The 22,539-nt window shown below is 54.8% G+C and overlaps 2 protein-coding genes across 2 annotated transcripts in view; both read right to left on the reverse strand.

Moving 5' to 3' along the window:
* Positions 1-230: 230 nt before the first annotated feature.
* GJD4 (gap junction protein delta 4) lies at positions 231-5,516 on the reverse strand. The gene is made up of 2 exons (XM_074358212.1): positions 5,283-5,516; positions 231-2,934 (listed from the first exon to the last, which is right to left on the reverse strand). Exons 1-2 carry the CDS (start codon positions 5,344-5,346, stop codon positions 2,003-2,005), a joined length of 996 nt encoding a protein of 331 aa, XP_074214313.1. The 5' UTR covers positions 5,347-5,516; the 3' UTR covers positions 231-2,002.
* A 9,990-nt stretch (positions 5,517-15,506) lies between these two features.
* The window catches only part of CCNY (cyclin Y), a 53,499-nt gene continuing 46,466 nt past the window's right edge, over positions 15,507-22,539 (reverse strand). The window contains exons 9-10 of the mRNA XM_074358411.1: positions 19,466-19,628; positions 15,507-18,083 (exon numbers count right to left, since the gene is read on the reverse strand). Coding sequence (XP_074214512.1) covers positions 17,967-18,083; positions 19,466-19,628 — 280 coding nt within the window. The 3' untranslated portion in view covers positions 15,507-17,966. The remainder of the gene's footprint in view (positions 18,084-19,465; positions 19,629-22,539) is intronic.

A 22,539-nucleotide genomic window follows, 5' to 3' on the forward strand; every position in this document is an offset into this window, starting at 1 on the left:
CTTCTTCCTGGACAGTCATCCCTACTGTCTGCAGGGGGATTGGTTCCCAAATCCCTGGATGCTCAAGTCCCTTACATAAAATGGCCTAATATTTGGACATAACCTGCCGCATCCTCCTGTAAGCCATCTCCGGATGACTTATAACACCTAATACATTGTAAATGCTAGGCAAATAGTTGCCTGCATGCAGCAAACTCAAGTTTTGCTTTTTGGGACTTTCTGGAATTTTTTCAAAAATATTTTAGATCCATGGTGGCTTGACTCTGAGGCTGGAACCGGTGGATTCGGAGGGCTGGCTGTCTAACTAGGCCATCTTTTGTGGCCTCCTGAGCAGTCAGGTCCCAGCTCTGGCTGGCTGTGTGGTCCTCCTCCAGGCCTGGCCTTGGAACGGGTCTTGTCTTTGCCACAGAAATCTTGGCACCGCAGGCAGACGATGGTGCAGCCAGAGGATGGAAGGATCCCTGAACCACCACCCAGAGGAATGCTGCCCATTGATCAAGAAACTCCGTACTTTCACGAAGCTTCCGTGTGAAGTGTCTAAGACTGGAGTGAGCAGCTACACCGGGCGCGATCACCTTAACTCCCGCCGTCTCTGCCGCGGGCAGTGGGTGACTCAGGGACACCAGCCCATGAGCCCTCTTGCGTTCACCCCGTGTGCGGAAGATGTGAGAAGCAGGCTGGAGTCTTGAAAGCAGGATGACAGCCACACCGTCTTTTTATTTCACCTTTTGGATGCAGTCTCAGATTCCCCCTCCCCTTAAAATGACTAGAAAAGATCTGTAAAGGCTTCAACACCTAAGTTACAAACCAGGGGGTTTACTGTGTCCTGTGTGAGAACAGAGACAAGGCGGTCACAGTTGAAGGCTGGGTTCCCTGGATGCCTTGGTCCTCCTTGGTCACTATTTGCCGGCGTAAAGGGCAGCTCCTCTTCCTCCGCCTCGGGGACCACAGGCTCCTCATCCACCCCAGGAGGACACCCGGGGTGTCCTCCTCTTTCTCACCCCCTGACGCACGTGAGCAGGTTTACCCTGTTCCACAGCAGCCCTTACCGCCTCGCTGTGTCCTTCGAGTGGCCGCTGAAGGCTGCACGCAAGCACAAACAGACTCACGCTCCATGAACTCGGCAGCACCTGGACCAGAGAACCAGGGGAGGCGGAAACAGAGGCACCCATGAGGAGCTCACCTGAGAGGGGAGGCCGGTGTCTCTAGGGCGCCCCTCCAGGAGCTTCAGCACAGACCTGGAGAAGGGTCTCACCTGCTCCCCAGGACGGGAGGTGAAGGCCCTCGGGGCAGCCCTAACTGGTCATGGCTCCCTCCCACAGGCAGAGCCGGGCTGGGAAACGTGTGACAGTCCTAGCAGCCCAAGTGCTCCCTCTGCTCAGTAGGGACAGCCACTCAGCCAACAGACCCAGCGACACAGCCAGCCAGCACCCCCATCCCGTGCACCTCACACCCACATGCAGTAGCAAGCCAAGGTGCCCACAAAAGCAAGCCCCCAGTGTTTTCCGGCCGTATTTCCTGCGTCCGAGGTTCCGCCCATACACAACACAGTGAAGCGGGAAGTGTGAGATCACAGCGCACTCGGCGTTAATTTTATTACAGGCGTTGGGAGAAGTGAAACTAACGTGCCCCTATTGATGCGTAACAGACACCCTTCTTGGCTAAGCAGGAAAACAAACCAGAACGCTTCAAACCTCATAATAATTCACCAGAAAACATTTTAAAACATGAACGAGCTCTGTGAACGCAAGAGAACGTGCTTTTCAAGAAGCACCTGCCGCAGGCGAGGGAGACCGCAGCGCGCAGGCTCGGACCTGCTGCGCGCCCTGCATCCCTGCAGCTCCCACCCGCCCTGGAGCGCCGGAAGGCGTCACTGGAATTAAATCTCCAGTGCCCCGCAGCAGGGCCTCCGGGGGAGTCCGTCTGTCCCGCCAGCCCCCACTTCTGAGGGTGGATGCTCTGCGTCCCGGTGCCCCGCGCTCCCGGGGCGGGACTCCGGCGCTCACACCCACTCGGACTTGCCCGGACCCGGGAGCGGGGCGCGCGGCGGGCCGGGCCGCTCCTCCCCCCCGGCGGCGGCCGCCTCTCTGGGTCTGGGCACCGGCAGCTGGTCGCTGGCCGAGGACAGCGCGTCACTCTCGTCCTCCCCCGGCAGCTCCAGGCGCCCCGGCGCGGCGGGCATCCCTGCGGGGCTGTGCGCGCCCTGTCCTCCCGTCCGCGGCCCCGGGCGAGCGCACGCCCCTCGCCCCTCGGCTACCCCGTCCCGGTGTCCCTCCAGCGCTGCGTCCCCGGCCACTGGCCACGGCCTCCTCGGGGCCCGGTCGGGTCGCCCGCGGGTCTTCCAGCGCGCGCTGCAGACCAGGTCGGCAACACTGAGCAGGAAGGACAGTGCGCAGGCCGCCCAGACGAAGAGCATCAGGATGGACTTCTCCGTGGGCCGAGAGACGTAACAGTCCACCACGCTGGTGCACGGAGGGTGCGTGCATGAGAATCTCTTCGGGACCAAGAATCCAAAGAGGAGGTAATGCAGGGCACCGAAAGCTGCCTCCGTCAGGGTCCGCAGGCAGAGGTGGACCAGGTAGCCGGAAGAGAAGTCAGGCACCGGTAGCCAGCGCCTGGCCCCAGGGGTCAGCTCAGGGGCGTGGTGGTCCCCGGGGACACCATCCGGCCCACGGGGTCCACGCGCCGCCAGCTCGGCTCCTTTGTGCAGCACGTAGACACTGAAGACCGCGGAGGGGAGGAGGACAGACACGCTGTGGAGCAGCCAGAACCGCAGGTGGGACACGGGGGAGAAGATGTCGTAGCAGACGTTGGCGCATCCCGGCTGCAGAGTGTTGCATACAAACCTCTCCTGCTCGTCCTGGTAAACGGGTGACCCAGCCAGGACCAGCACCACCATCCTCAACAGTACCATGAAGACCAGCCAGATCTTCCCTGGAAAGAGGAAGTAGGGAAGCACCGTTACAGCCGGACAGACACAGCTCCTCCCAGCAACAGCTGTTAAGCCGTCCTGGGGCTGAGAGTGCAGACCTCGGTGGGCGGGCGTGTGTTTCAGTCACAGCCACGGTGGCGGCCAGTTAGCTCGCCGGACAGCTCTAACCAGCACTTAGTGCGCCGAGGTCTGTGCGGAGATACTGCGCGTCCAGGTGCAGACCGCTGTGATGCAGTGAGTTACGTGGATTTTTTTGTTTCCCCGAGCATAGAAAAGTTACCTTTTCACCGTGTCTTAGTCTACGAAGTGTGCAATAGCATTATTTAAAAAGTACATTCCTTGATCAAAAAATACTTTGTTGCTAAAAAATGCTAGCCATCCTCTGAGCCTTCAGCCAGTGGTGGTAGTAACATCAAAGACCCACTAACCACACATCCCCACAACAAATATAATGATAGTGGAAAAGTTTGAAATACTGTGAGAATTACCGAAATCTGACACAAAGACATGAAGTTAACAAGTGCTGTTGGAAAAATGACATGGACAGACTTGCTCAAAACAGGGCTGCCACAAACCTTCAACTTGTAAAAAACAACAACAAAAAAAAACAGTATCTGCAAAGCACGATGAATGGAGGTGTGCCTGTAATTGTAAAATGCTTTGAAATTGGCAGATTGAAAGAAAATCACAGATACTAAAATGTTTAATCTTGCTCTGCTGGTTCAGCCTGGTAGTGTCTCCTGGACAGAAAGATCTAGAAAGGGGCTGCTGTAAATAAAGTCCTCCTCTCAGATGAATGAGCTTTTTAAAGAGTGCTAGCACAGTCCTGTAAGCGCACAGCAAATCCAAGCTCTTAACTTTGGCGCGTTTTCTCTGTGATAATGAGGCGGGAAGCCCCATAAAAAAGACCAGCAGGACCCCCGGGCAGGGCCACTGCTCTCCTGCCGGCACCATCCGGTTCCCTGGCCCAGAGGCTCTATCTCACTTTTTGCCTCTGAAACGGCTTACTTACCCCTAAAATTCTATTGGTTCCCTGAGCTCACTCCTGATTGGTTCTTTCTCTCCTGATTAGTCCATTTCTACAAAGCTTATTCCTAATTAGTCAACTTCTGTTATACCTTATTTGCATATGATGCTGCAAAGTGTAAACTGGCAGCCTATAAAAGGCCTGTGTAAACCTACAGACGGGGTCCAGAGCTTGGAGTGTTGACTCCTCTGGGCCTGTTGCTGTGATAAACCTGAGCTCTCCCGTGGAGCGCTGCTTGGTCTCTCACCTGGATCCAGGCTGCTGTCACAGCTGAGCTGTAACACACTTTTCTGCAGCAATAATAGTCCACACAACCTCTATTTAATCACAGGGCTTGTCTTTAATGTTGCTTTATGGTCCTTGCAATTGAATTTCTTGAAGGACATTCAAGTTCTCAGACTTTCCAGTAATTCGGAATTCCTTTCCCCCAATTCCGCCTATTAAGACTTGAGGTTTGTCATGAATCAGCATGGCTAACCCAGGAGTCAAAGTAACCTCCAAGTCCAGTTTTCATGTCATGAGTCAACTACCTTGGATCAAGTTTAAGACCCAGTCAAAATAATTTGTAAATATTTTGTTCTGTGGTGAGACACAGAATCATCACCCGATCTCAGAAACACTAAAGTCTATTATAAAGGGAGGCAGTTAAGTACAAGGGGAAGAGGATCATCACGCAAGGAAGTAACATGCTCAGACTTTGAAGACCAAGTTGACTTTGTTTAAACTCTACAAAACAAGGAATGAGAAAAATACCAACCACTTCATGGCATGTTTTAATCCTTTTCTCAATCCTTTTTACTAGGATACCCACCCCTTTCTGAAAATTTGACTAGGCTGCAGCAAACTGAGAACACTTTTCTTCTTTCTTTGTTAAAATAAATAAATAATAAATAAATAAATAAACTAAAATTGGGACTTGGTTTAAAATGCACGAGAGAATTTACTAATCTTTACAAATTAAGCTTCAATTAAGCTTCAAATTAAGCTTAAAAAGATGAGCAAGAAAGCTCACTCAAGGCATGAATTTCTCTTTGACTGGAATGTACCTACTCCTGGTAATGTAGCCGGAGAAAAATTACACAAAAATACACCTTCCACCTGCTCAGCCCCCCAGGTGTCAGCAAGAAGGGACACCTTGAGAGAAAGATGTCTGACTCCCAAGACGTCCTCAAATGACGGTGGCTTCTCCCTAAGTGATGGGGAATTAGGAGGAACTGAGCTGCCGCTCCGGTGCCCCAGCAACAGGCAGCCCTTCCCGGCGGAAGGACCAGGAAAGGGAGCAGAGGAGGCAGAGCGTGTGCTCCACGGGGCTTGCACACTCACCCACGACGGTCACGTTGCAGCTTAAGGTGATGGCGAGGAAGCCCAGCAGGTCCGGCCGGTCCATGCTGCCAGCAGGCCCAGACTCCAGGCAGCCAGAGCCAGTGTTCTCCAGGGAGGTGGGAGATCTTTGCAGGAATGAATGTACCTTAGCTACAGAGGACTTCCAGGTGAGAGCCGGCAACGTGAAAAGGCAGGGTCCAGCCCCGAAGCGGGAGGTCAGCTCTCCCTTCTTCAAGTGGCGACGGCCCCGAGCTGTCTGAGGCTGAGCGTTCCTGACAACTGCAGTGACCAGAGGCCGGCCCGAGCCGCCTCTCGCTGTGGCTATTCTTACCCTCTTGGGACATTCCAGGCCCCTGGCTGAGCACACATGTCCCCAGCAGGAGAGCTGACCCTTCAGGCTATCATAGGAGCGGCGACATTTAACCCAAGGGGGAGAAGTCCTGCCAACCAGACTTGTCCACTTCCCTATTTAAAAGGAAAACATCCCCAGAACTGCTTCACTTGTGAAAGAAATGCCAAAATGGCCATGTTTTGTCTCTTTTATGAAGCATAACCCGTCGTGACTGGAGCCCAGAAGAATCTGTGGTCGACCCCGTATCCCTGTACCACTGATGCCAGCGTGTCCCACGGTCACACAGTCATTCTGTAGGTCTTTCTGGTCTGGGCTAGTGACCAGAGCCCTTCCTGCAGAGACAAAAGGGCCAGGTGCAAACTGAGGGCAGCCGCCTGGTCACCAGGGAGCCACTGAGGCTTCCCGAGAGCCTCGCCCTGCAGCAGGGCTTGTGGGAGACAGGCAGCGTGTAAAAAGCACCTGGCGCACAGTGGGTGTGCCAAACGCGAATCAGTGGCTTTTCCACCCCTGACTGGCCCCTAGACGCCTTCAGAGATGCCGTCCTCCTATTGCACCTCACGGCCCCCTCGAGATTCAGGCTGCTGCCGCCACATCAGCTTAACAAATGTCAGCTAATTTGTCATAAAACACCACGGTGTGGGCCTGCCTACATCGGTCACAGCTGCCTCGCGCTCTTCTCGGGGCCGCCACCTCGCCATCTGGGAAGGGCCCGTCCTGCAAGGCTGGGGGCATCTATCCCCAGGGTGGAATTTGTGAACTTTTAAAAGGAGTGATTTCAATTTCCCATGAAAGCCAGTCTTGATATCTTTTCTCCATTTCTGATCTATTCTTGACTCTAGTAATAACCCTAGAAAGATTCCCAGAGGAGGAACAACAAAGCTGCCTTCATCTTCATTCACACGACACATTTCCATCCCCGGAAAACATTCTGACCCCCTTGAAAGGAATGCTGGATTGGCTATATTTTAGTCAAATGCTTTGACATGAACAATGAAATCTGGAGAAACCGTAGTTTTGTTAAAATGTTGAAAGGGTCATTTCCAGGGTTCAAGTATCAAAGAAAGGAAAATATCCTCACTTCCTAACAGACCGTTCATGAAATTGGCTGAAGACCTGAAATACTGGGAAAGCCACGACTGAAGTTTGCTGGATGATATAACAGCCTAGCCTGAATGGGGATTCACGTGGAATTTTGTGACCTTGAGCAAATAGCTAGAGCTTTGCATGCCTCAGTTTTCTCATCAGTGAAGTTAAAAAAAAAAAAAAAAGGCTGTGCTCTGGGACAAGCAAAGTGAGACACAGACATGAAAACAACGGCTTAAAACATAAGGAATTCCACTTGTGAGTGGCTGGTGCGTCTGGGGGCGGGGAAGCAGCTCCCCTGGGTTCCTGCCCTTGGCCTCCCTCGGGGATGGAGCTGGGGAGGCAGGACCTGAAAATTGCAGGACAGTCACCAAATTCCTCCCCAAGTTCATGGTTTGCCCTTATTATTCTGGAAAAGTTAGTGGGAAATTGGAAAATAAAAGCAGAAGTGAGGGCTCTCATCAGCTTCGCGGGGCGGGTGGGGGTTACTGGCGGGGGTCACTGGACAGACCCAGAGGGCACATCTCTGGCCTCATCTGAGAGTTCATGAGACTCCAGCCAGCTCAGTTCATCCAGCCTCGAGGAGAAAGGTCAAGATGAAAAGGGCACGTCGGACACAGAATAGGTGTAAAGATTTCTTTCTAAAACCTCCAGAAGCAGTGAGATGGTCTTGGTGTCTCTCGTGTTGCACTGAGCCCGCCTTGGCAGGAGGGCGCTGGCCGCGGGGAAAAGGACTTCGATTTCCCCTGCTCTGTTCGTTCTCTGGGTGAGTGGCGCCACGACCCATCTCACAGCAGCCAAAACCCCAGGACTCAGCTTTTGCTGGAGACACTTCGTACTTACTCTGTGTGTTTCTTTATTGCTCCGTGCTGTGCCGTGGCCCTTTGCCTCTGGGACCGGGTCCAGCAGCGCCCCCGACCCCCGCCGTCCTGGCCCCCATCTGGGGGGCTCGCCCTCCGCCCCTCTGTGTGTCTCTGCCTATTCTCCACCACGAAACACTAGAAGGGGAATGAAGGAATCCCATCTATTTTAAAACTCACAACTGTTCAGCGCTAACCCTCCAAACATTCAAAGCGCTTTGATTGGGGCCAAGTGATTAGCCCATTTTGTTGAAGGAAGGGTATTTTCGGAAGCCCCCAGTGGCGGTGTCTGGACCAGCAGGCGACAGTGAATTCATCTGGGAGCCCACGTCCTCCCCGCCCACCAGCGAGGCGAGAACAGGGGTCCCCTCAGCTGTGTCTGCAGGGCAAGTTTTCTCCTAAGGAGGAAGTTAAGGAAGAAGGGAACATGCATCCCATCAGGCAGGGCGGTTGGCACAGCCCAGACCCCGCAGGAGGCAGCCAGGCGGTGATGGAGACAGAGACAGCCCACAAAGCAGAAAGGCTGCAGGTGAGGGGAAGGGCGGAGCATGAGGAGAGGGACGGGTGACAGCACAGGAGTGGATCAGGTGGCAAATGACCACTGGAACTGAAGGGTGAGGTCTGGGCAGGGGCAGGGGCCCCACAGGGACAAAACGCCGCCTTCCCTGGAGCTAGCACACCAGGGCCAGGTGCACGTGTCCTCCTGTGATGGCATGAGGTCACCCCACTGGTGATGGAGGGGCTGGAACTGAACCCAGGGCCTGACATCAAAGCTCTTCACCCAGCGGGCCTCCGCGTCTGGGAGACGAATTCTGGGAGGGTACGGGGCTACTAAAAAGTCTGGTTTTCCAAAGAAGGTGCTGGAGCCCTTCGGGAAAAGAGTGAGGGTTTCATCCACAGTGACATACTGACGTCTCCTCCGTGCCGGACACTGGGCCAGGACTAAGGACATAGGGGAGTAAGACACAGCCTGCCCTTCAAGGAGAGAGCGGCAGACAAGTCCATTCCCACCCACAAAAAACAGCGGCCAGCCTTCTAGACCCCGAGAGACCTAAGGCCTGGTCAGGTAGCAGTGATGGAAGATGAGGGCTGTGAGAGAGATGCCAAGGGGGCGTGAAGGAGAGAAGGAAGATCTGCAGTGTGTGCATGTGTTTGTGTATGTGAGTGTGTGTGCACTGTGTGCATTTGTGTGCATGTGTGTGCGTGTTTGCATGCATGCAGTGAGAGTGTGTGCATGTGCGTGCAAGTGTTGCATGTGTGCAGGTATGTGCACGTGTGTGCGCACGAGTGTGGACATGACTGTGTGCACGTGTGTGCGTGCATGTGTGCACGTGTGTGCATGCACCCGAGAGTGAGGCACGTTACAGATGCGGAGCGTAGGGCTCCATGATGTCTCGTCACTGCCTCAGACCAGTGGTGCAGGTGCAAGGTTGGGATTCTGTCCCAGTTAACCGGTCCCGAGGCCCTGGTCTGCGCACCTGACACGGAGATGGGAGCACCTGGGGGCCGGGGACGCTCCCACACTCAGCCGAGACTGGAAGGAACGTATCTCCGGGCCTCTGTGCTCCTTCCTGGAGCCAGCGAGCTCGGAGGTTCGTTGGCCAGCTACTTTCATCTTTCTTGGAAAGAAGGGGCATCAGTAAGTTAGGGGTGATCATTTATTAAAAGGTGATGAAGAGCCCCCCGTGTTCGCCGAGTTTGGATTTCAGGAAGGGCTCTTTCCAGTCTAATCCATCCTAATCCCATGCTGCCCCCAGGCAGTGTCCTTGGGGAACGTGACTGAATTTTAAAAGATTAAGTTGCATGTATTAGGCGGATACTGAAGAATGGTTTTTTTCCCGAGGAGTGGCCCCTGTCTCATCTTAAGTGGGGCTTTACCGGCTTAACTAACGGAAATGAGTGTGAATCATGCAGAGAACGAATCCTCTTTTCTTTTGTTGTAAGCGTTCTCCTGGGTGAGGGCACTGCTGCCTCCGCGGGCGTGAGAACGGGGGAAGGCACCGGCCCGCAGAGGCCATCACAGCCTTGCCGGGCGCCCAGCCCTCAGCTCGGCCTCACGTCGTGTTAGCAGCGACCCTCCTCCAGGGTCCGGCTCCACGGGCTCCAGTGGAACCTGGGAGGGGGTCACATCGCCGCTCGGGCGTAGCGGGGATGACTGAGCGGTCGTGCGGCATCTGTGAGGCCGAGCGCTCGCACCCCGAGACGGAAGACAGCCGACAAGAGCTTAATGATGCATTTGATTCAAAAGTTGAAAGGCAGACGTTTAAGGAAAATGCGTAAGACGTATCTTTTAATCCGTCCATCTGTGTGTGGGCTCTGTATTTCAGGCCCATTGTGTGAGCTCTTTGAGGTCAAAGCCAACTTTGTTCAGCTGTTTCCCTGTCCCCTCCTCCGCCCCCACAACGCCCCAGGATAGGTCACTTAGTACATCTGTGGTGACGAAGAGGCCCTTGCAGATGCCTGTGTAGTATCTTCCTGTTTAAATTTTGAACAGCAGCTACACACTGCAGTGAGAACTGAAACGGAACACACGCGTGTGCGGCTGAATCAGGGCGCTGCTCTCCTGAAATCAACACGTCGGAAATGGGCTATGCTTCAGTCAGAAACGTGAAGAGCAGCAGCTGCGGACGTCGTTCTTCCCTGGCCGACCGGTGTCACGCGATGTGAGGGCTTGTCATCAGATGCACACGCTTTAAGATTTGTGCTTCTTCTGGATGAACCGACCCTTTATCGTTATGACATGTCCCCCTTTGTCTCTCATAATATCCTTGTCCTGAAGTCTGTTTCCCTGATGTCAGTATAGCCTCATCGGATTTGTTCTCTCTTAAATTCCTGAGTGTATTTAGAGTAACTGGTCTTCAAGGCCTGTCTGCTAATTCCGCCATCTGGAGCTACTATTCCTGGGTCTCTCGAAATTGATTTTTCTCACCACTGTGAGTCAAATCTCCCTGTTCCCCGCAAGTCTAGTTATTTTTATTGACTGCTGGACACTGTGTGTTACCTTGGAGAATGTCTGGATTTTATCTTCCTTCAGAAAGTTGTGAGTTTTGACTTGACAGGCAGCTGATCCTCCTGAGGCTCCTTTCACACTTTACTAGAGCGGATCGGGTCTGGCCCTACCGCTGTGGCTCTGCATTTCCAGAGCCTTTCCCGAATCCCTGGGTGTGTAACCAGATGTCTTCACTCTGGCTACCAGGAGCTTCAGTGTCGCCCTGCCCTCTGAGATCTGGAAATTGTGCAGCTTGAAAAGCTCCCCTGAAGTTGTGCATTTCCTGACTGTGGAGTTTCTCTTTTCTTTTTTTTTTTTTTTTTTCTCTTTTTTTTTTTAAAAAAAATTTATTTTAAATTGAAGTTCAGTTGATTTATGGCGCGGTGTCAGTTTCTGGTGTACAGCGTGGTGGTTCAGTCACACATGTTCACGCATGTACTTTTCATCACAGGTTACTAGCGGCCCCTGAGCGCAGCTCCCTGGGCCGGACAGCAGGGCCTTGCTGTCTACCTGCTCCGCACACAGTAGTGTGTACCCGCCAGCCCCAAACCACGTGGGTTTTTTCCCTCTACATGTACAGCGTGGTTTTCAGCCAAAGACTCGGGGAAACTTCTGTGCCGGTTTCTGGGTTCTGCGTAGCTTCCTCTCCTGTGGTGTCCTGCCACGCCCTCCAGCTGAGTCAGTCTCCCCAGACGCTAGTGTCTTCCCGACTCAGCAAGGCCTCCGCACTCTGCTGGGTTCCCCAGGGAGCAGCATTTGTCTGTCTTATTTTGGGCGCAGTGGGGGGAAGCGCCTATTCAGCAAAAAGCCTCAGCAATGAGCCGAGCAGGCTGAGCATTACAGGGCGTCTCCCGGGATGGTTTGCTAACATTTTTCAGGGACAACCAAAGTCTAAAACTAGTCGTTTCCTGTGTCTCCTTCTTTCTTGTTAAACTGGAACACTGAGGCCGACCAGGGGCTGAAGGTGCGGAAGGATGCCCCGAAGGACAGCTGCTTCAAAGCAGCCGCTGGAAGCAGGTCACAGGAGCGGCGTGTGTGGGCTCCTGAACCCGGCTGTGGGGACAGTGCCTCCCTCTGCTGCTGAGGAAGGAACAGACTTCCCAAAAGAATGACTTCAGGCAAGAACCTCCTTTCTCTACCAGGAGGAGTGCTTCCTGCGTGGTCCGCCCCCCGCCCTGGTCCGTGAGGGTGGCCCAGAAGGAGGGGTCCCTCCTGCGGGAGCCCGGGGCTGGAGACAGACTTAGAAATCCTCCAGCAGAGAGGTCTGCGCCCCAGAGACATTTCCTCGATTCCTCAGCAGGTTCCCACCTTTGATGGATGATGAGGAAGGCAGCTTCCCTCCTTGATGTAGGTGAGTCCTCTGCGCAAGGACTTGGTGATGCAGACACAGGAGAAGCTGCCACCCCCCCACCTCGCTCCCTGACTTTGACCTTCTACTCCCCTCTGTCCTCGGTCATCGTCCCTTCCCGGTGCAGCTGCCCATTCGCACCTGGAGACTTCCTCAAGCCTCCTATGCTAACTCGACTTGGGGCATGTGCCTCACGTTGGCACCATTACACAGCCCTTTTCCGCAGGACACGGTGGGATGCTGGAGTGGTCACTTCAAATGCCAGTCGCTTGGGCCTCCAGGGCCTGGTGAGGCTCACACAGTAGCAGGCAGAAAAACCAGAGAGGCGAGACGACAAAGCCCCCTTGAATTCCCAGGGAGGTGACTAGCACAAGTGACTCCCACAAAGCTGCTGCGTCTAAATCCAGCCCTTGTCTGTGCCCCTGAACATCCGGCCTTGGGCTGGGGTGGGGGTGGGCCCCCACAAACCAGCTGCAATGCTGGCGATCTGGTGCTCCAGGCATTACGGGACACCTTCCCACTGACGGGTGACCCTCGTGGCCATAAAATTTCCCAAGGAGCACCGAGTCGTCAAGCCAGTCCATCCAGAGCTGGTCCCGCTGGTCCTGGCAGCAGCCCAATATCCGTCCCCATAACAAGGACAGGCTCGATATTCTGCCCGGGACACGAGGGACACGTGAGTCCACGTTCCTGTCATGTCAGAACCACCATCCAGACCAGAGCAGTGCAGCTGTCCCAGGGTGGGGGCCCGGGTTTTGGTCCTGACCGATCCCACAGTGCACCGTGCCTGGAAGGTCACAGGTGCCCGGCGTGTTGACTAACTTAGTGGACAGACAACCTCCAGTCCAGACTGCGGGCCAGGCCGCGAAGACCCACCTGGGCATCACGGGGGAAGCCTGCCTTGTGAACGTCTGACCAGTGAAGGCACACAGCCCTCGCTCGCTCCATCAGCCCGCAGGCATGGAGGCGGGACTGTGCCCCCCACGCTGGGTTTATCCCGCGCACCAGGGGCGCGCGGGGCACCGCAGAGCCGCTACCACCCCTCCACCCATCCACTCAGCTCTTCCCTGGTCCCCACTGGTCCTGAAATCCACGGCAAGGCCCTTCCCTCCCCACCTGCTCCTGGCCCAAGGGGCTCTCCCCAGAGCTCTTCCATGGAGACCCCACTCACAGATGCCCTCCACCGCCACCCTCACACGACCGACCCGAGGCCAGAGTGTGCTGACACACTTACCTACTGCCCACCTGCCAGCAGAGCACCCCGCACAGGGCTGTGCCCGTGTCCCGGGTTGGTCCCCATCTTGCAGACGGCGTCCGGCACAGTCCCTGCTCCATGGGATAACCTGTGCGCTAAAGCCTCGTGCACGACTGCTCGTTGCGGAACCAACACACGGTTCCTAGATAATGCTGCAGGGTAGAAATTTTGTTTCCAGTTGTGTTTACACTCACGAGGCTATGCTCTTTGCAGGGTGCTGCAGAGAACCAGGGCCAGGAGCTGACAACAAGGGGGCCTGCTTTACTGGCTGCTGCTCCCTCTGTGGAGTGGACCCTAGCTCTCTTGGTCCCCCTAAACACCAGTCCTCATACGCAGACCCAAGTGCTGGTGACCTGCACGTGACAGGAGAGGAGGAGGGAAGCCCTCGCCCAGGGCGGGCCCCCAAGCTTCCTGTTGGCAGGTCTAAGGAAGACAAGCATCACTTGGGGGTTAGGGGGGCCCTTCTCATGACAGAACCATCCAGGGAGGACTCCTACACCCAACTTCACTAGTTCAAGACCTCCAGGGTCTGTCACTGAGGACAAGAACCACAAGGTCCAGCAAAACCCAGCTAGAGGCCAAGCTGAGACTCAGGTGCATCCGGAGAGACCCAGGAAGGACGCAGGTGAACAGGGATGCCCACGCCCTCCTCCTGGACAGCTGTGCCTGCCGACGGCCGCTCTGCGTGGGAGGGGACTCTGAAGACACAACCCATCTCCCCCGGGGAAGCTCACAGTTTAGCTCAAACTTGTCTTTCGGTGGGTCCAGCCTTCCTACTTCCAAGCAGAGCAGCATCCAACAATCGTGATGCAAGAATGGCCGAGCAGTGTTCAGAAACAGGGACAGGCGGTGGAAACACAAGCAAGCGCATCTAGGCCAGCCAAGCCCACTACATGATCAGAGAGGTCAAGTGGTTTGTCCAAGGTCATACAGCAAGTTAATTTGGGGCTGAGACATAACCCGAGGTCCCATGACGATACAGGTCAGTACCAATGTTAACATAACATTACGCCTGAATTACATCTAGCATTTTTGTCCAAAACGGCAGTTCTTTTGGAATGCCATTCCTTTCTCCTGCTTTCCACTTAAACACAGTTCTTGAAAGGAGTGAAGCTGTCTCCACAGGCGGAGGCCCTAGAGGACACAGAAAGCTCACGGGCCCATCCAGTCAGACACCATGTCTGGGCTGCTTCTTACAGGAACGGTTTCCAGAACATTCCTCCCGGACCCATGATGGGCAGTGTGGGAGCCGGGACTACCCGGGCGCCGACCCACTGCCCAAACTCGGGGTGACACAGAAACACGGGCGCCTCCTGTGGCCCCTTCCAGACAGAGAGGGCCACCTCTAAAGGAAAGTGACAGCTGCCCTCGAGCAGCTCCAGACATGCAAATGGCAAGAAAACCTGCCAGAAGGAGGTGGACCCGGAAGCGGCTGACCCAGTCCAGTCTGAGTCTGGCAACTGCTGGGCCCAAGCATGTCTCCCTAATGCGGACGAGGGCTGCCGGGCACCCGGGGACCACGTGTCTTCCAGGCGTGGCCTTCGGGGCTGTGAGCACGGCGTTCCTTGCAGCCCATGGAGCTTGAAGAGGAATCCCAAATCAGTTCTTCAGCATCCTTTCCCCATCACCTGATGATCTGTTACTTCCTCCTCCCTCCCACAAGGGCGGGGCTACCGGCTGGCCTCCACGTCTCTAAGATGCACCGACCTGAGTCTTAAAAAGCCGACTCCAGCGAAGTCAAGGGACTGTGGATGAAACAGGTCATCACAACACAGTGACCAGCTCTGGCTGGCCTCTAAGAGGCCTCAGGCCCCTGTGGACCACTCGGGACTCCAGAATCCATGACACTTTCCCACCGCCCTCGAAAAGAACGGGTTCACTCAGCATCCTGTTCAATTTTATCTCAATGTAATTTTTAAAAAACGCAGCAGGAAAACAGGCACTATTTGTTGTACGTATTTATTTATTTATTTAACACGTGTGAGTACCTGCAGTGGAATTGTATTTTATTGTTTAAAAAAGGCAAAGCTGTAAAATATGGCCCCAGGTGAGGTTACCAAAAGCAGCCAGAAAGGGTGAAAATCACTCACTCCCCAGATTCTGCTCTGCAGCTCAGCTGGGGAGCAACACCCCCAGAACCGAGGGACACCCTAAGATGGAGATGGCTCTGCCAGAGACCAGGAGGAGCCCGACAGCAGCCCCACCCGGCGCACGAAGGCACGCGGCGCATCTGGGGCCCTGGCAGGGCCCACACCTTGCCCTCCAATTTGGTCCCAAGTCCCTGACTTCTCCCCCTTCTCCCAGTTAGAAAATTAACAAATGAAACAGACCACAAAGGAGGAGTTCATCGGGATGTGTTCTTACTCTCCCAATGACTTTATTTGCATTTGAAGTCAAATCTAAAATCAAAGTCAATAAATTGTGTGGTTTTCTTCGTCCTTCATTAATGATGAAAACTGTCCATTCAAAAACTACACTAAGACAATGTATTCCTAAAGAGCAATCCAGCTTTAACCGCATGGCATGGATCATCTTGCAGACAAATTACATCAGGAGATTTATCACTGGTACTGCACTGGGTCATTGTTGTTTTTTTTTTTGTTTGTTTGTTTTTGTTGTTTTTTGGTTTTTGTTTTTCAGCAAACTTAGAACAAACCAGAGACCAAAATGTTAAGTTTTCATCATCATGTAGAAAAATAAAAAAAAAAAACAAACCTAAAGTGTCTACCTTTGTGTTGAGGGATTCATACTGCAAAAGTAAAACTGAAAACTACACTTACAGCAGAGTTTTAAAATACTCAGCGCAAGAAACACAGTCAACACAGATCACTGCTCACTGACAAATTCGGAAAGTTCTCCTATACAGAGGTAGAGTCCAGCGCGCAAGGCTAAACAATACTCAGCAGTCCACACAAGGCTGAGTCAGGTTTTCTGGGGTCCACTTTAAATTTTAAGTCATCAGACTGTGTGTACATCCGTACAATAAATAGACTATACAATTTTTTAAAGTAGTTTAATAAACTCCACAAAATAATAGCAGATGCATTGAAATATTTACATAATTCAATTTTCAAATCTCTCTCATTCAAATAAAAGGGATAAAAATAAGATTTCTGCTTAAAGGCAGCAGAACCTCTTTCCTGAAATGGGTCGGTGAAGTAAGCTACTTTACATGGGAGGAACTAACTCATGTCTGAGAGGTATTCATATTCAGCTAAGAAAATATGTCCCTTTTTAAGCTCTATAGGTAAGGGAATATAAAATGATACTTTCTACATTTTTGATCTCCATTTAAGTTCTAAATCCAACTCCCACTTGAAGAGAGCAGCTGAATTTTGGAACCCACACAGAGGATGTCAACACGATTACAATGGAAACGCGATCAACTCTCCATGTTCTGCTTGTTTGCCTTTCAGAGTTTAAGCCAGGAGGAACCTGACGGTATTTCTGGCCCAAACGGTTGACACGTGGTACAACATGGGACTCTGACCAGTACGTGGCTTGGTGTTCCCGGGTTTCAACCTTCCGAGCTCTCCACCAACACTGCACGTCTGTGGGGAGCAGGGTACGCGCTCGGGCACACACGAGGGAGTAGGACGCCAAGTTCTCCAGCTCCACAGGAGGGAGGAGACACCGGTCATCAGCGCCATTCACCCGCGAGACTCCACGGAGGGAAACCTAAGGAACCTGTCACTGTGACCCGAGGAAACATGCAAAACGCCGAGTGTGTGAGACCCGGACTCAGAGACTTGACGGGAATCTCCACCACCAACCCTTTAACGTCACTGGGTAGAAAAGCCTCACCTAAAAGGAAACCGGGGGCAGGCATAATGGAAGAATTCCGTGACTGCGCTAAGCACCCACGATGCAAATGCAAGTTGAGTTTTTATTCAATCGTTCTGTGAAAAATACCTCGGGAAACACGGGCATCTTTCCCTTCAATGACCTTTCCCTGGATACCCGCCCCCACCCCATTTTTTTTAATTTCAGATTTTTAAAAAATGTTATACAAATAGACTAACTCTGATTTAAAGTAAACATATAAAAATTGGGGGACTATTGCTTGCACGGCGGGCGTGGGGGCGCAGGGGCGGGCTGGGCAGGGCCGGGGGGGGGGGGGGAGCGCAGCGGCCCGCGGGTCTGACCGCTCCGGGGGGCGGGGGCGGAGGGGGCCGGTCCCACAGCGAAGGTGCGCAGGCCGCGCGAGCGCTCCCGGGGCAGAAGAAAGCTCAGCAGACAGCGCGCGGGGCGGGCGCGCAGAGAACAAGCCGGCGCTATTTATTCGTGTCTGTGCCTGGTTGGTACAAACCATGCTCTCTGCTCTGTGGGCCAGAAAGCCAGACAGGATAACACGAACAAAGATCCCCCCACACCTCGAGAAGCAGCAAGAAGGAATGCAAGACATCTCAGGACGTACTGGTCCGGGTGGTGACCGGCGCTCGCCTTTAATGCGCATTCAACCTGGTCCTCTCCGCGGGCCTTCCCGCCTCCGCCTACCGCGGACCTCGCCCTCGAACTCGGGGCTGAAAAGCGGCCAAGCCCCTCTCCCTGCCTCCGCGCGACGCCCCAGTCCCTCCTCCAGGGTCAGAGTCTCTGCTCCGCGAGGAGGTGCCGGTGCCGGCCCCGGCCGCTGGGGACCCCGGGGCGCGCGGAGGCGGTCATCAAGGCAGCCTGGCAGCACAAGGACCTCACAAAGGAGCCGAAAGGAGAAACCACACCAGCCACCCCAGGTCTGTCTCTGCTCCAACTAGAGGAGAAGCTGCGGGATGGCACGGCCTCCAGCGCGGACGCCCACGGTTAGGAGATGATGGCCGGGGACCACCGGGGCAGAGTCAGATTGTCAGCACTCGCTGACCGCTTCCTCGTGGGCCTCCGCAGGTCCTTGTACTTGTCCTCACACAGTCGAGAGATGGCCTGCAGGGTGAGAGAGAGGCCATCAGGTCAGCCTGGAGCCCACGCCCCTCAGCACTGCAAACCCACGGGAGTCCCGCCCGCTCGCCGGCTTCGGACACATCCCGACTCCTGACACCTTTCGGGGACTCCTTGTCCTCCCATCATGGGTGCGTCTGCTAACCCGCTGGTCAGGAAAAGGATGACATCCCACACCTTACAAACTATCTCAAAGGGGCTTCCACTGCTGAGAGAGACACGAATGACATCCTTTCCCCTGCCCGGCTGCTGCCTCAGGGTCAGGCGAGGTCTCCACTCAGAGCGCCTGCGGGGGACACTGGTCTAGCCTGTGCTCATAAGCGGCAGACCTGGGATAGAGATGCTTTTCCTCAGGGAACCACAGGCTGGCTTTCCTGCGGGCCAAGGGGCTGCCAGGGTCCCTCCTGAGCAGGGAGGAGTGACGGGGCCACCAGCACACCAGGAATGCAACAGAGTGGGCTGGATGGGGACCCACGCTCCTCGCCAGCCTAACCACTTCACATGTGTCCTTGCCAAGGCTTGACATCACCTGCCTTGGGGCAAGACCTTCGGAGGAAGGGTTTCCCACATCTGCCCTTGAACAGAAGAGCGGCCTTGCAGTAACCGCCACTGGCCACATGGCTGAGTTCTGAAAACCTCACTGCATTGCGACTTAAACCCAGCACTGGGCAACCAGTCTTCTCCAACTTCTGCTAAGTTTCTTTCTTGGGACTAATGTACCATCAGCTTTTTAAAGTTTCATTGATTTTAAATGTCTGCCTCCTTAAGAGCCCTCTTCCCCACCTCCTGACTGTTTTGCTGGCAGCTGTGGCCCTGGGAGAGCTCCACTCTGGCCATCCTGATGCTCCCGGGTCTCCCTGAGCCTGGGACAGGACTGGGCCGCTTACCGCGCCTGGCAAAGGTGAGACTTGTGAGGTGAGACCACGGCGGTGTGCAGGGCCTCTGCCATCTTTCCTGTCAGAAGTGCAAGGCAGGAGAGGCCCGCAGCCTGATGACCACAGCCCTGAGCCCAGGAGGGGACAGAGGGGCGGCCCCAGCTCTAAGCGGGCCGTGAAGAGAGTATTTTGAAAAAATGAAAAATGAAAGCAGAATCAAACCTTTCTGGAATCCCAATTGTTTGGGCCATCTGGTATCTTTTTCCTCATAAAAGTGCATGCCAGGAAACTTTCTTTGGTTTTTTTTAATGTTTTTAAAAACAGGTGTTCAAAAAAGCTTTTTTTGATTTAAAAAAAGACTCAATGCGCAATAAGTAGAAGCCCACTGTTAGGAAGGTCACTGACAACCAGCGGCTGTGCGGACTGCATGCGGGCACCGTGCCCCATTCCTCCGCGAGCGCGCAGCCTGCCCTGGGCGCCCATGCCCCTCACCTCCAGCTTGTGGGCCCTCTCCCGGCTCAGGGGCTCCAAGGGGAAGCTCAGGTTGTTGGCTTCGGCCAGAGAACGAAGGTCAAAGTAATACTTGGCATAAACGCTGGAGGGGACGTTGATGTTGAACTGGAGCAACTCGAGGAACTGCCGCTCCAGCTCATTCCTGCGGGAGAGATGGACAGCGCGGCTCGGCTCTTGGCCCCCCCACCCCCCACTGCGGAGACAGACCCCACCAGGAAGAAGAGCCACCTGTGACCGCTGGGTGGGTGCAGGGTCTGACTGCACATCTCCGTGAGGCCCACTGGCTCAAATGGGGGGGCAGGGCAGACCGCACAGAGAACCCAGTGGAGTCCAGGGAGGGCCCATGGGCTCTGCCCTTCCCAGGAAAAGGGGGCGCCGCTGACCTGCCTCCTCCACAGAGCATGCCTGCAGGGCATGTCAGCAGGCCAGGTGGGCCCGAGAAAGCGCATCTCAAACAAGCTCCCTTGAGAGGCCTGGTGGCCCGCTGAGAACCCTCAACACAGAGCCCGGTCCACAAAGGAGCCGACCCACTCACACCTGGATGGAGGCGGTGGTGGTGGTGGCCAGGACAGAGCAGCCTACCTCTCAGGGCTGACTGACAGCCAGGGTGGGGGGTGGGGGCAGGGGGAAGCGTCCTCGGTGATGGTCCATCTGTACGCCTTGGTCCTGCCAGGGGGGTGGGGGACCAGGAAGGCCTCCCAGAGGGGCAGCGGGGCTAGGGAGGAAGGCTGGGGCGTGCTGGTCATCTCTCCGTCGTCACTGGAGCCCCGGTCCGAGTGCATCTGCTGCTCCTTGAGGGACCTTGCGGAGCCCTCGGAGCCCCGGAGGGCAATGCCAGGCTGCACTGCGGCGACACCAGCAGGAGCAGGAGGCAGGGCGGTGGGGATGCGAGCGCGATGTGCATCCCCGGACCGGAGCCCCAGGAAGGAGCGACCTGAGAAGCCTCAGCGCGTTGTCCTTCCGGCCGGTGCCCTTGCAGCGCAGCGGGAAGACCAAGAGGCCACACTCAGGTCCTTAACACAGGAGCGGATTCCCTTCCTTGCAGCTTCGAGAGAGGAGTTACGCTGAATTTCCCACTCTCAGTGACTGTTATCTGTGTCCCCTTTATGTGAGATTCAGTAAGAGGTCATCCTCCGAAACACAGGAACCAGGTGAGATCTTAGTAAAATGCGGTTAGGCAGAGGCGCTGGCCTGGGGCACACTGCCACCCAGGGGCCAAGAGGCGCCACCGCGGCCCGCACTCCGGTGTGGGGAAGAAAGCCTCTCTTCTCGGTACAAACGGGAGATAGCCAGTCCGCTATTCCCGCCCCAGACGGCACCGACACCACCGCCTGCTGCTGAGGGCGCATCTAGGATTACAATCAGGAGGAATCTGTTTACAAGGCGGCGGCTCCCCAGTGCTCCTCAGGGAAAAGCAGCCTTTCTGAATAGTGGAGTGTTTTCTTGAATGTTTCTGTGTAAGTTTGGACGGAAATAAAGATTTTAGAGCTGCTGCATTTTCAAACTGAAGCCAGATTTAGGAAATAAAAATAATTCCCCAAATTTGAATTTCCAAACTGCAGCAGTCCATATGACAGCTTGCTATGCGATATAAATCATCAGAAAACGAACAGTGATGCGAGTGGGCTTGACGGATCTGCTGCCCTCAAGAGGATAATTAAAAACAGTTCAAATGTGAAACTTTGTAATAAATAAGTTCAGGTCAACAAACAAAAAATACTTCAGAAATACTTATCACATTAGATCAACATTGTAAAGAAACCCAACGGAACCCAACTGAATGGCTAACTGCCACTTAGCAACCTGCAAATGGGGCCCCAGATGCACCTAAAGGGAGTTGTTTTCATCACCTAATAGCCTGTAGGCTTTTCTGGAAAAACAGGCTCACTTTAAAGACCAGCCACCACGCAGCAACCCCACCTCTGGGCACAGACCCAGGAGAGCGGAGGGCAGGGCCCCGGGGAGGTGTCTGCACGCCCGCGCTCCTCCTGTTCACGGCAGTGCTGTTCACAGCAGCCGGGAGAGCAGGCAGCCCAAGTCCGTCGACAAGCGGTCTACACACAGAATGGAGTCTTCCCAGCCTTAAAAAGGAAGGAGACTCTGACTCAGACTACAGCGTGGATGACCCCTGAAAGAAGCCAGCCACGCAAAGACAAATGCCTCGTGGCTCAACTGAGATGAGGCCCGAGTGGACTCACTGGAGCAGTGAGGTTCTGAGAGATGGGAGGCAGAGTGGAGGCCGCCGGGGGCTGGGAGGTGGGGTTGCATGGGGACAGGGTCAGTTTTACAAGAGGAAGAGTCCGGAGGAAGAGCTGGTGATGGCTGCATGACAGCGGGAATGTGCAGAACACCCCGAGCTGTGCCCTGAAGGTAGTTTCAGTGGTAAATTCCATACTGAGCATGTCTGTCATGGAAAAACCAAACAAGGCATCGAGCGAGAGAGAGTCTTCCCGCCAGGGCAGCCCCAACCTGGGCCCGTCTGACGGGCATCGGTGAAACACGGTGCCCCGACTGCCCTCGTGACACGTGCCTCAAAATGTTTGTTTTGAGCGCCGGCATCAGCGAGCCCAGACTTGCCAGCCAGAGCTGCCCCATCCAGAGGTGCATGCAGGGCCCCACCAAGGTCCTCGGTGTCAGAGACCCTTCAGCTGGAGGGGAGCCTGGGCTCGGCAACACGGGGCAGGCCACCTCAGGACAGCCACACACAGGCGAGGCCAGGAAGAAGGGGACATGGGTCAGCAGGGCACCAGAAGCAGCAACAAAAAGCACATCTCACATCTCTGCATCTGCAACTCGCAACCGTCTCGCCCTGGGGAGCGAGAAGGGGAGGCCCAGGCCAGCGTGGAGGAGCGGAGGCTGGCTGGGACAGACGACAGCCCCCCACGCCCCCTCCCCCCAGCAGGGGCCCCAGAGCCAGCCTCAGCCATTTAGTTGAGTGACAGCCAATTCCACTGACTCCTGGGGACTCACAGGGTATCACTGAAAAAGACTGACTCAAGCACTAACTTTTTTAAAATTCCAGAAGTAAATCTGCGGCTCGGTGCAGATGCTAC

The sequence above is a fragment of the Camelus bactrianus genome, chromosome 35 (assembly GCF_048773025.1).
Source record: "Camelus bactrianus isolate YW-2024 breed Bactrian camel chromosome 35, ASM4877302v1, whole genome shotgun sequence".
In the NCBI taxonomy this organism is placed as follows: Eukaryota; Metazoa; Chordata; class Mammalia; order Artiodactyla; family Camelidae; genus Camelus; species Camelus bactrianus.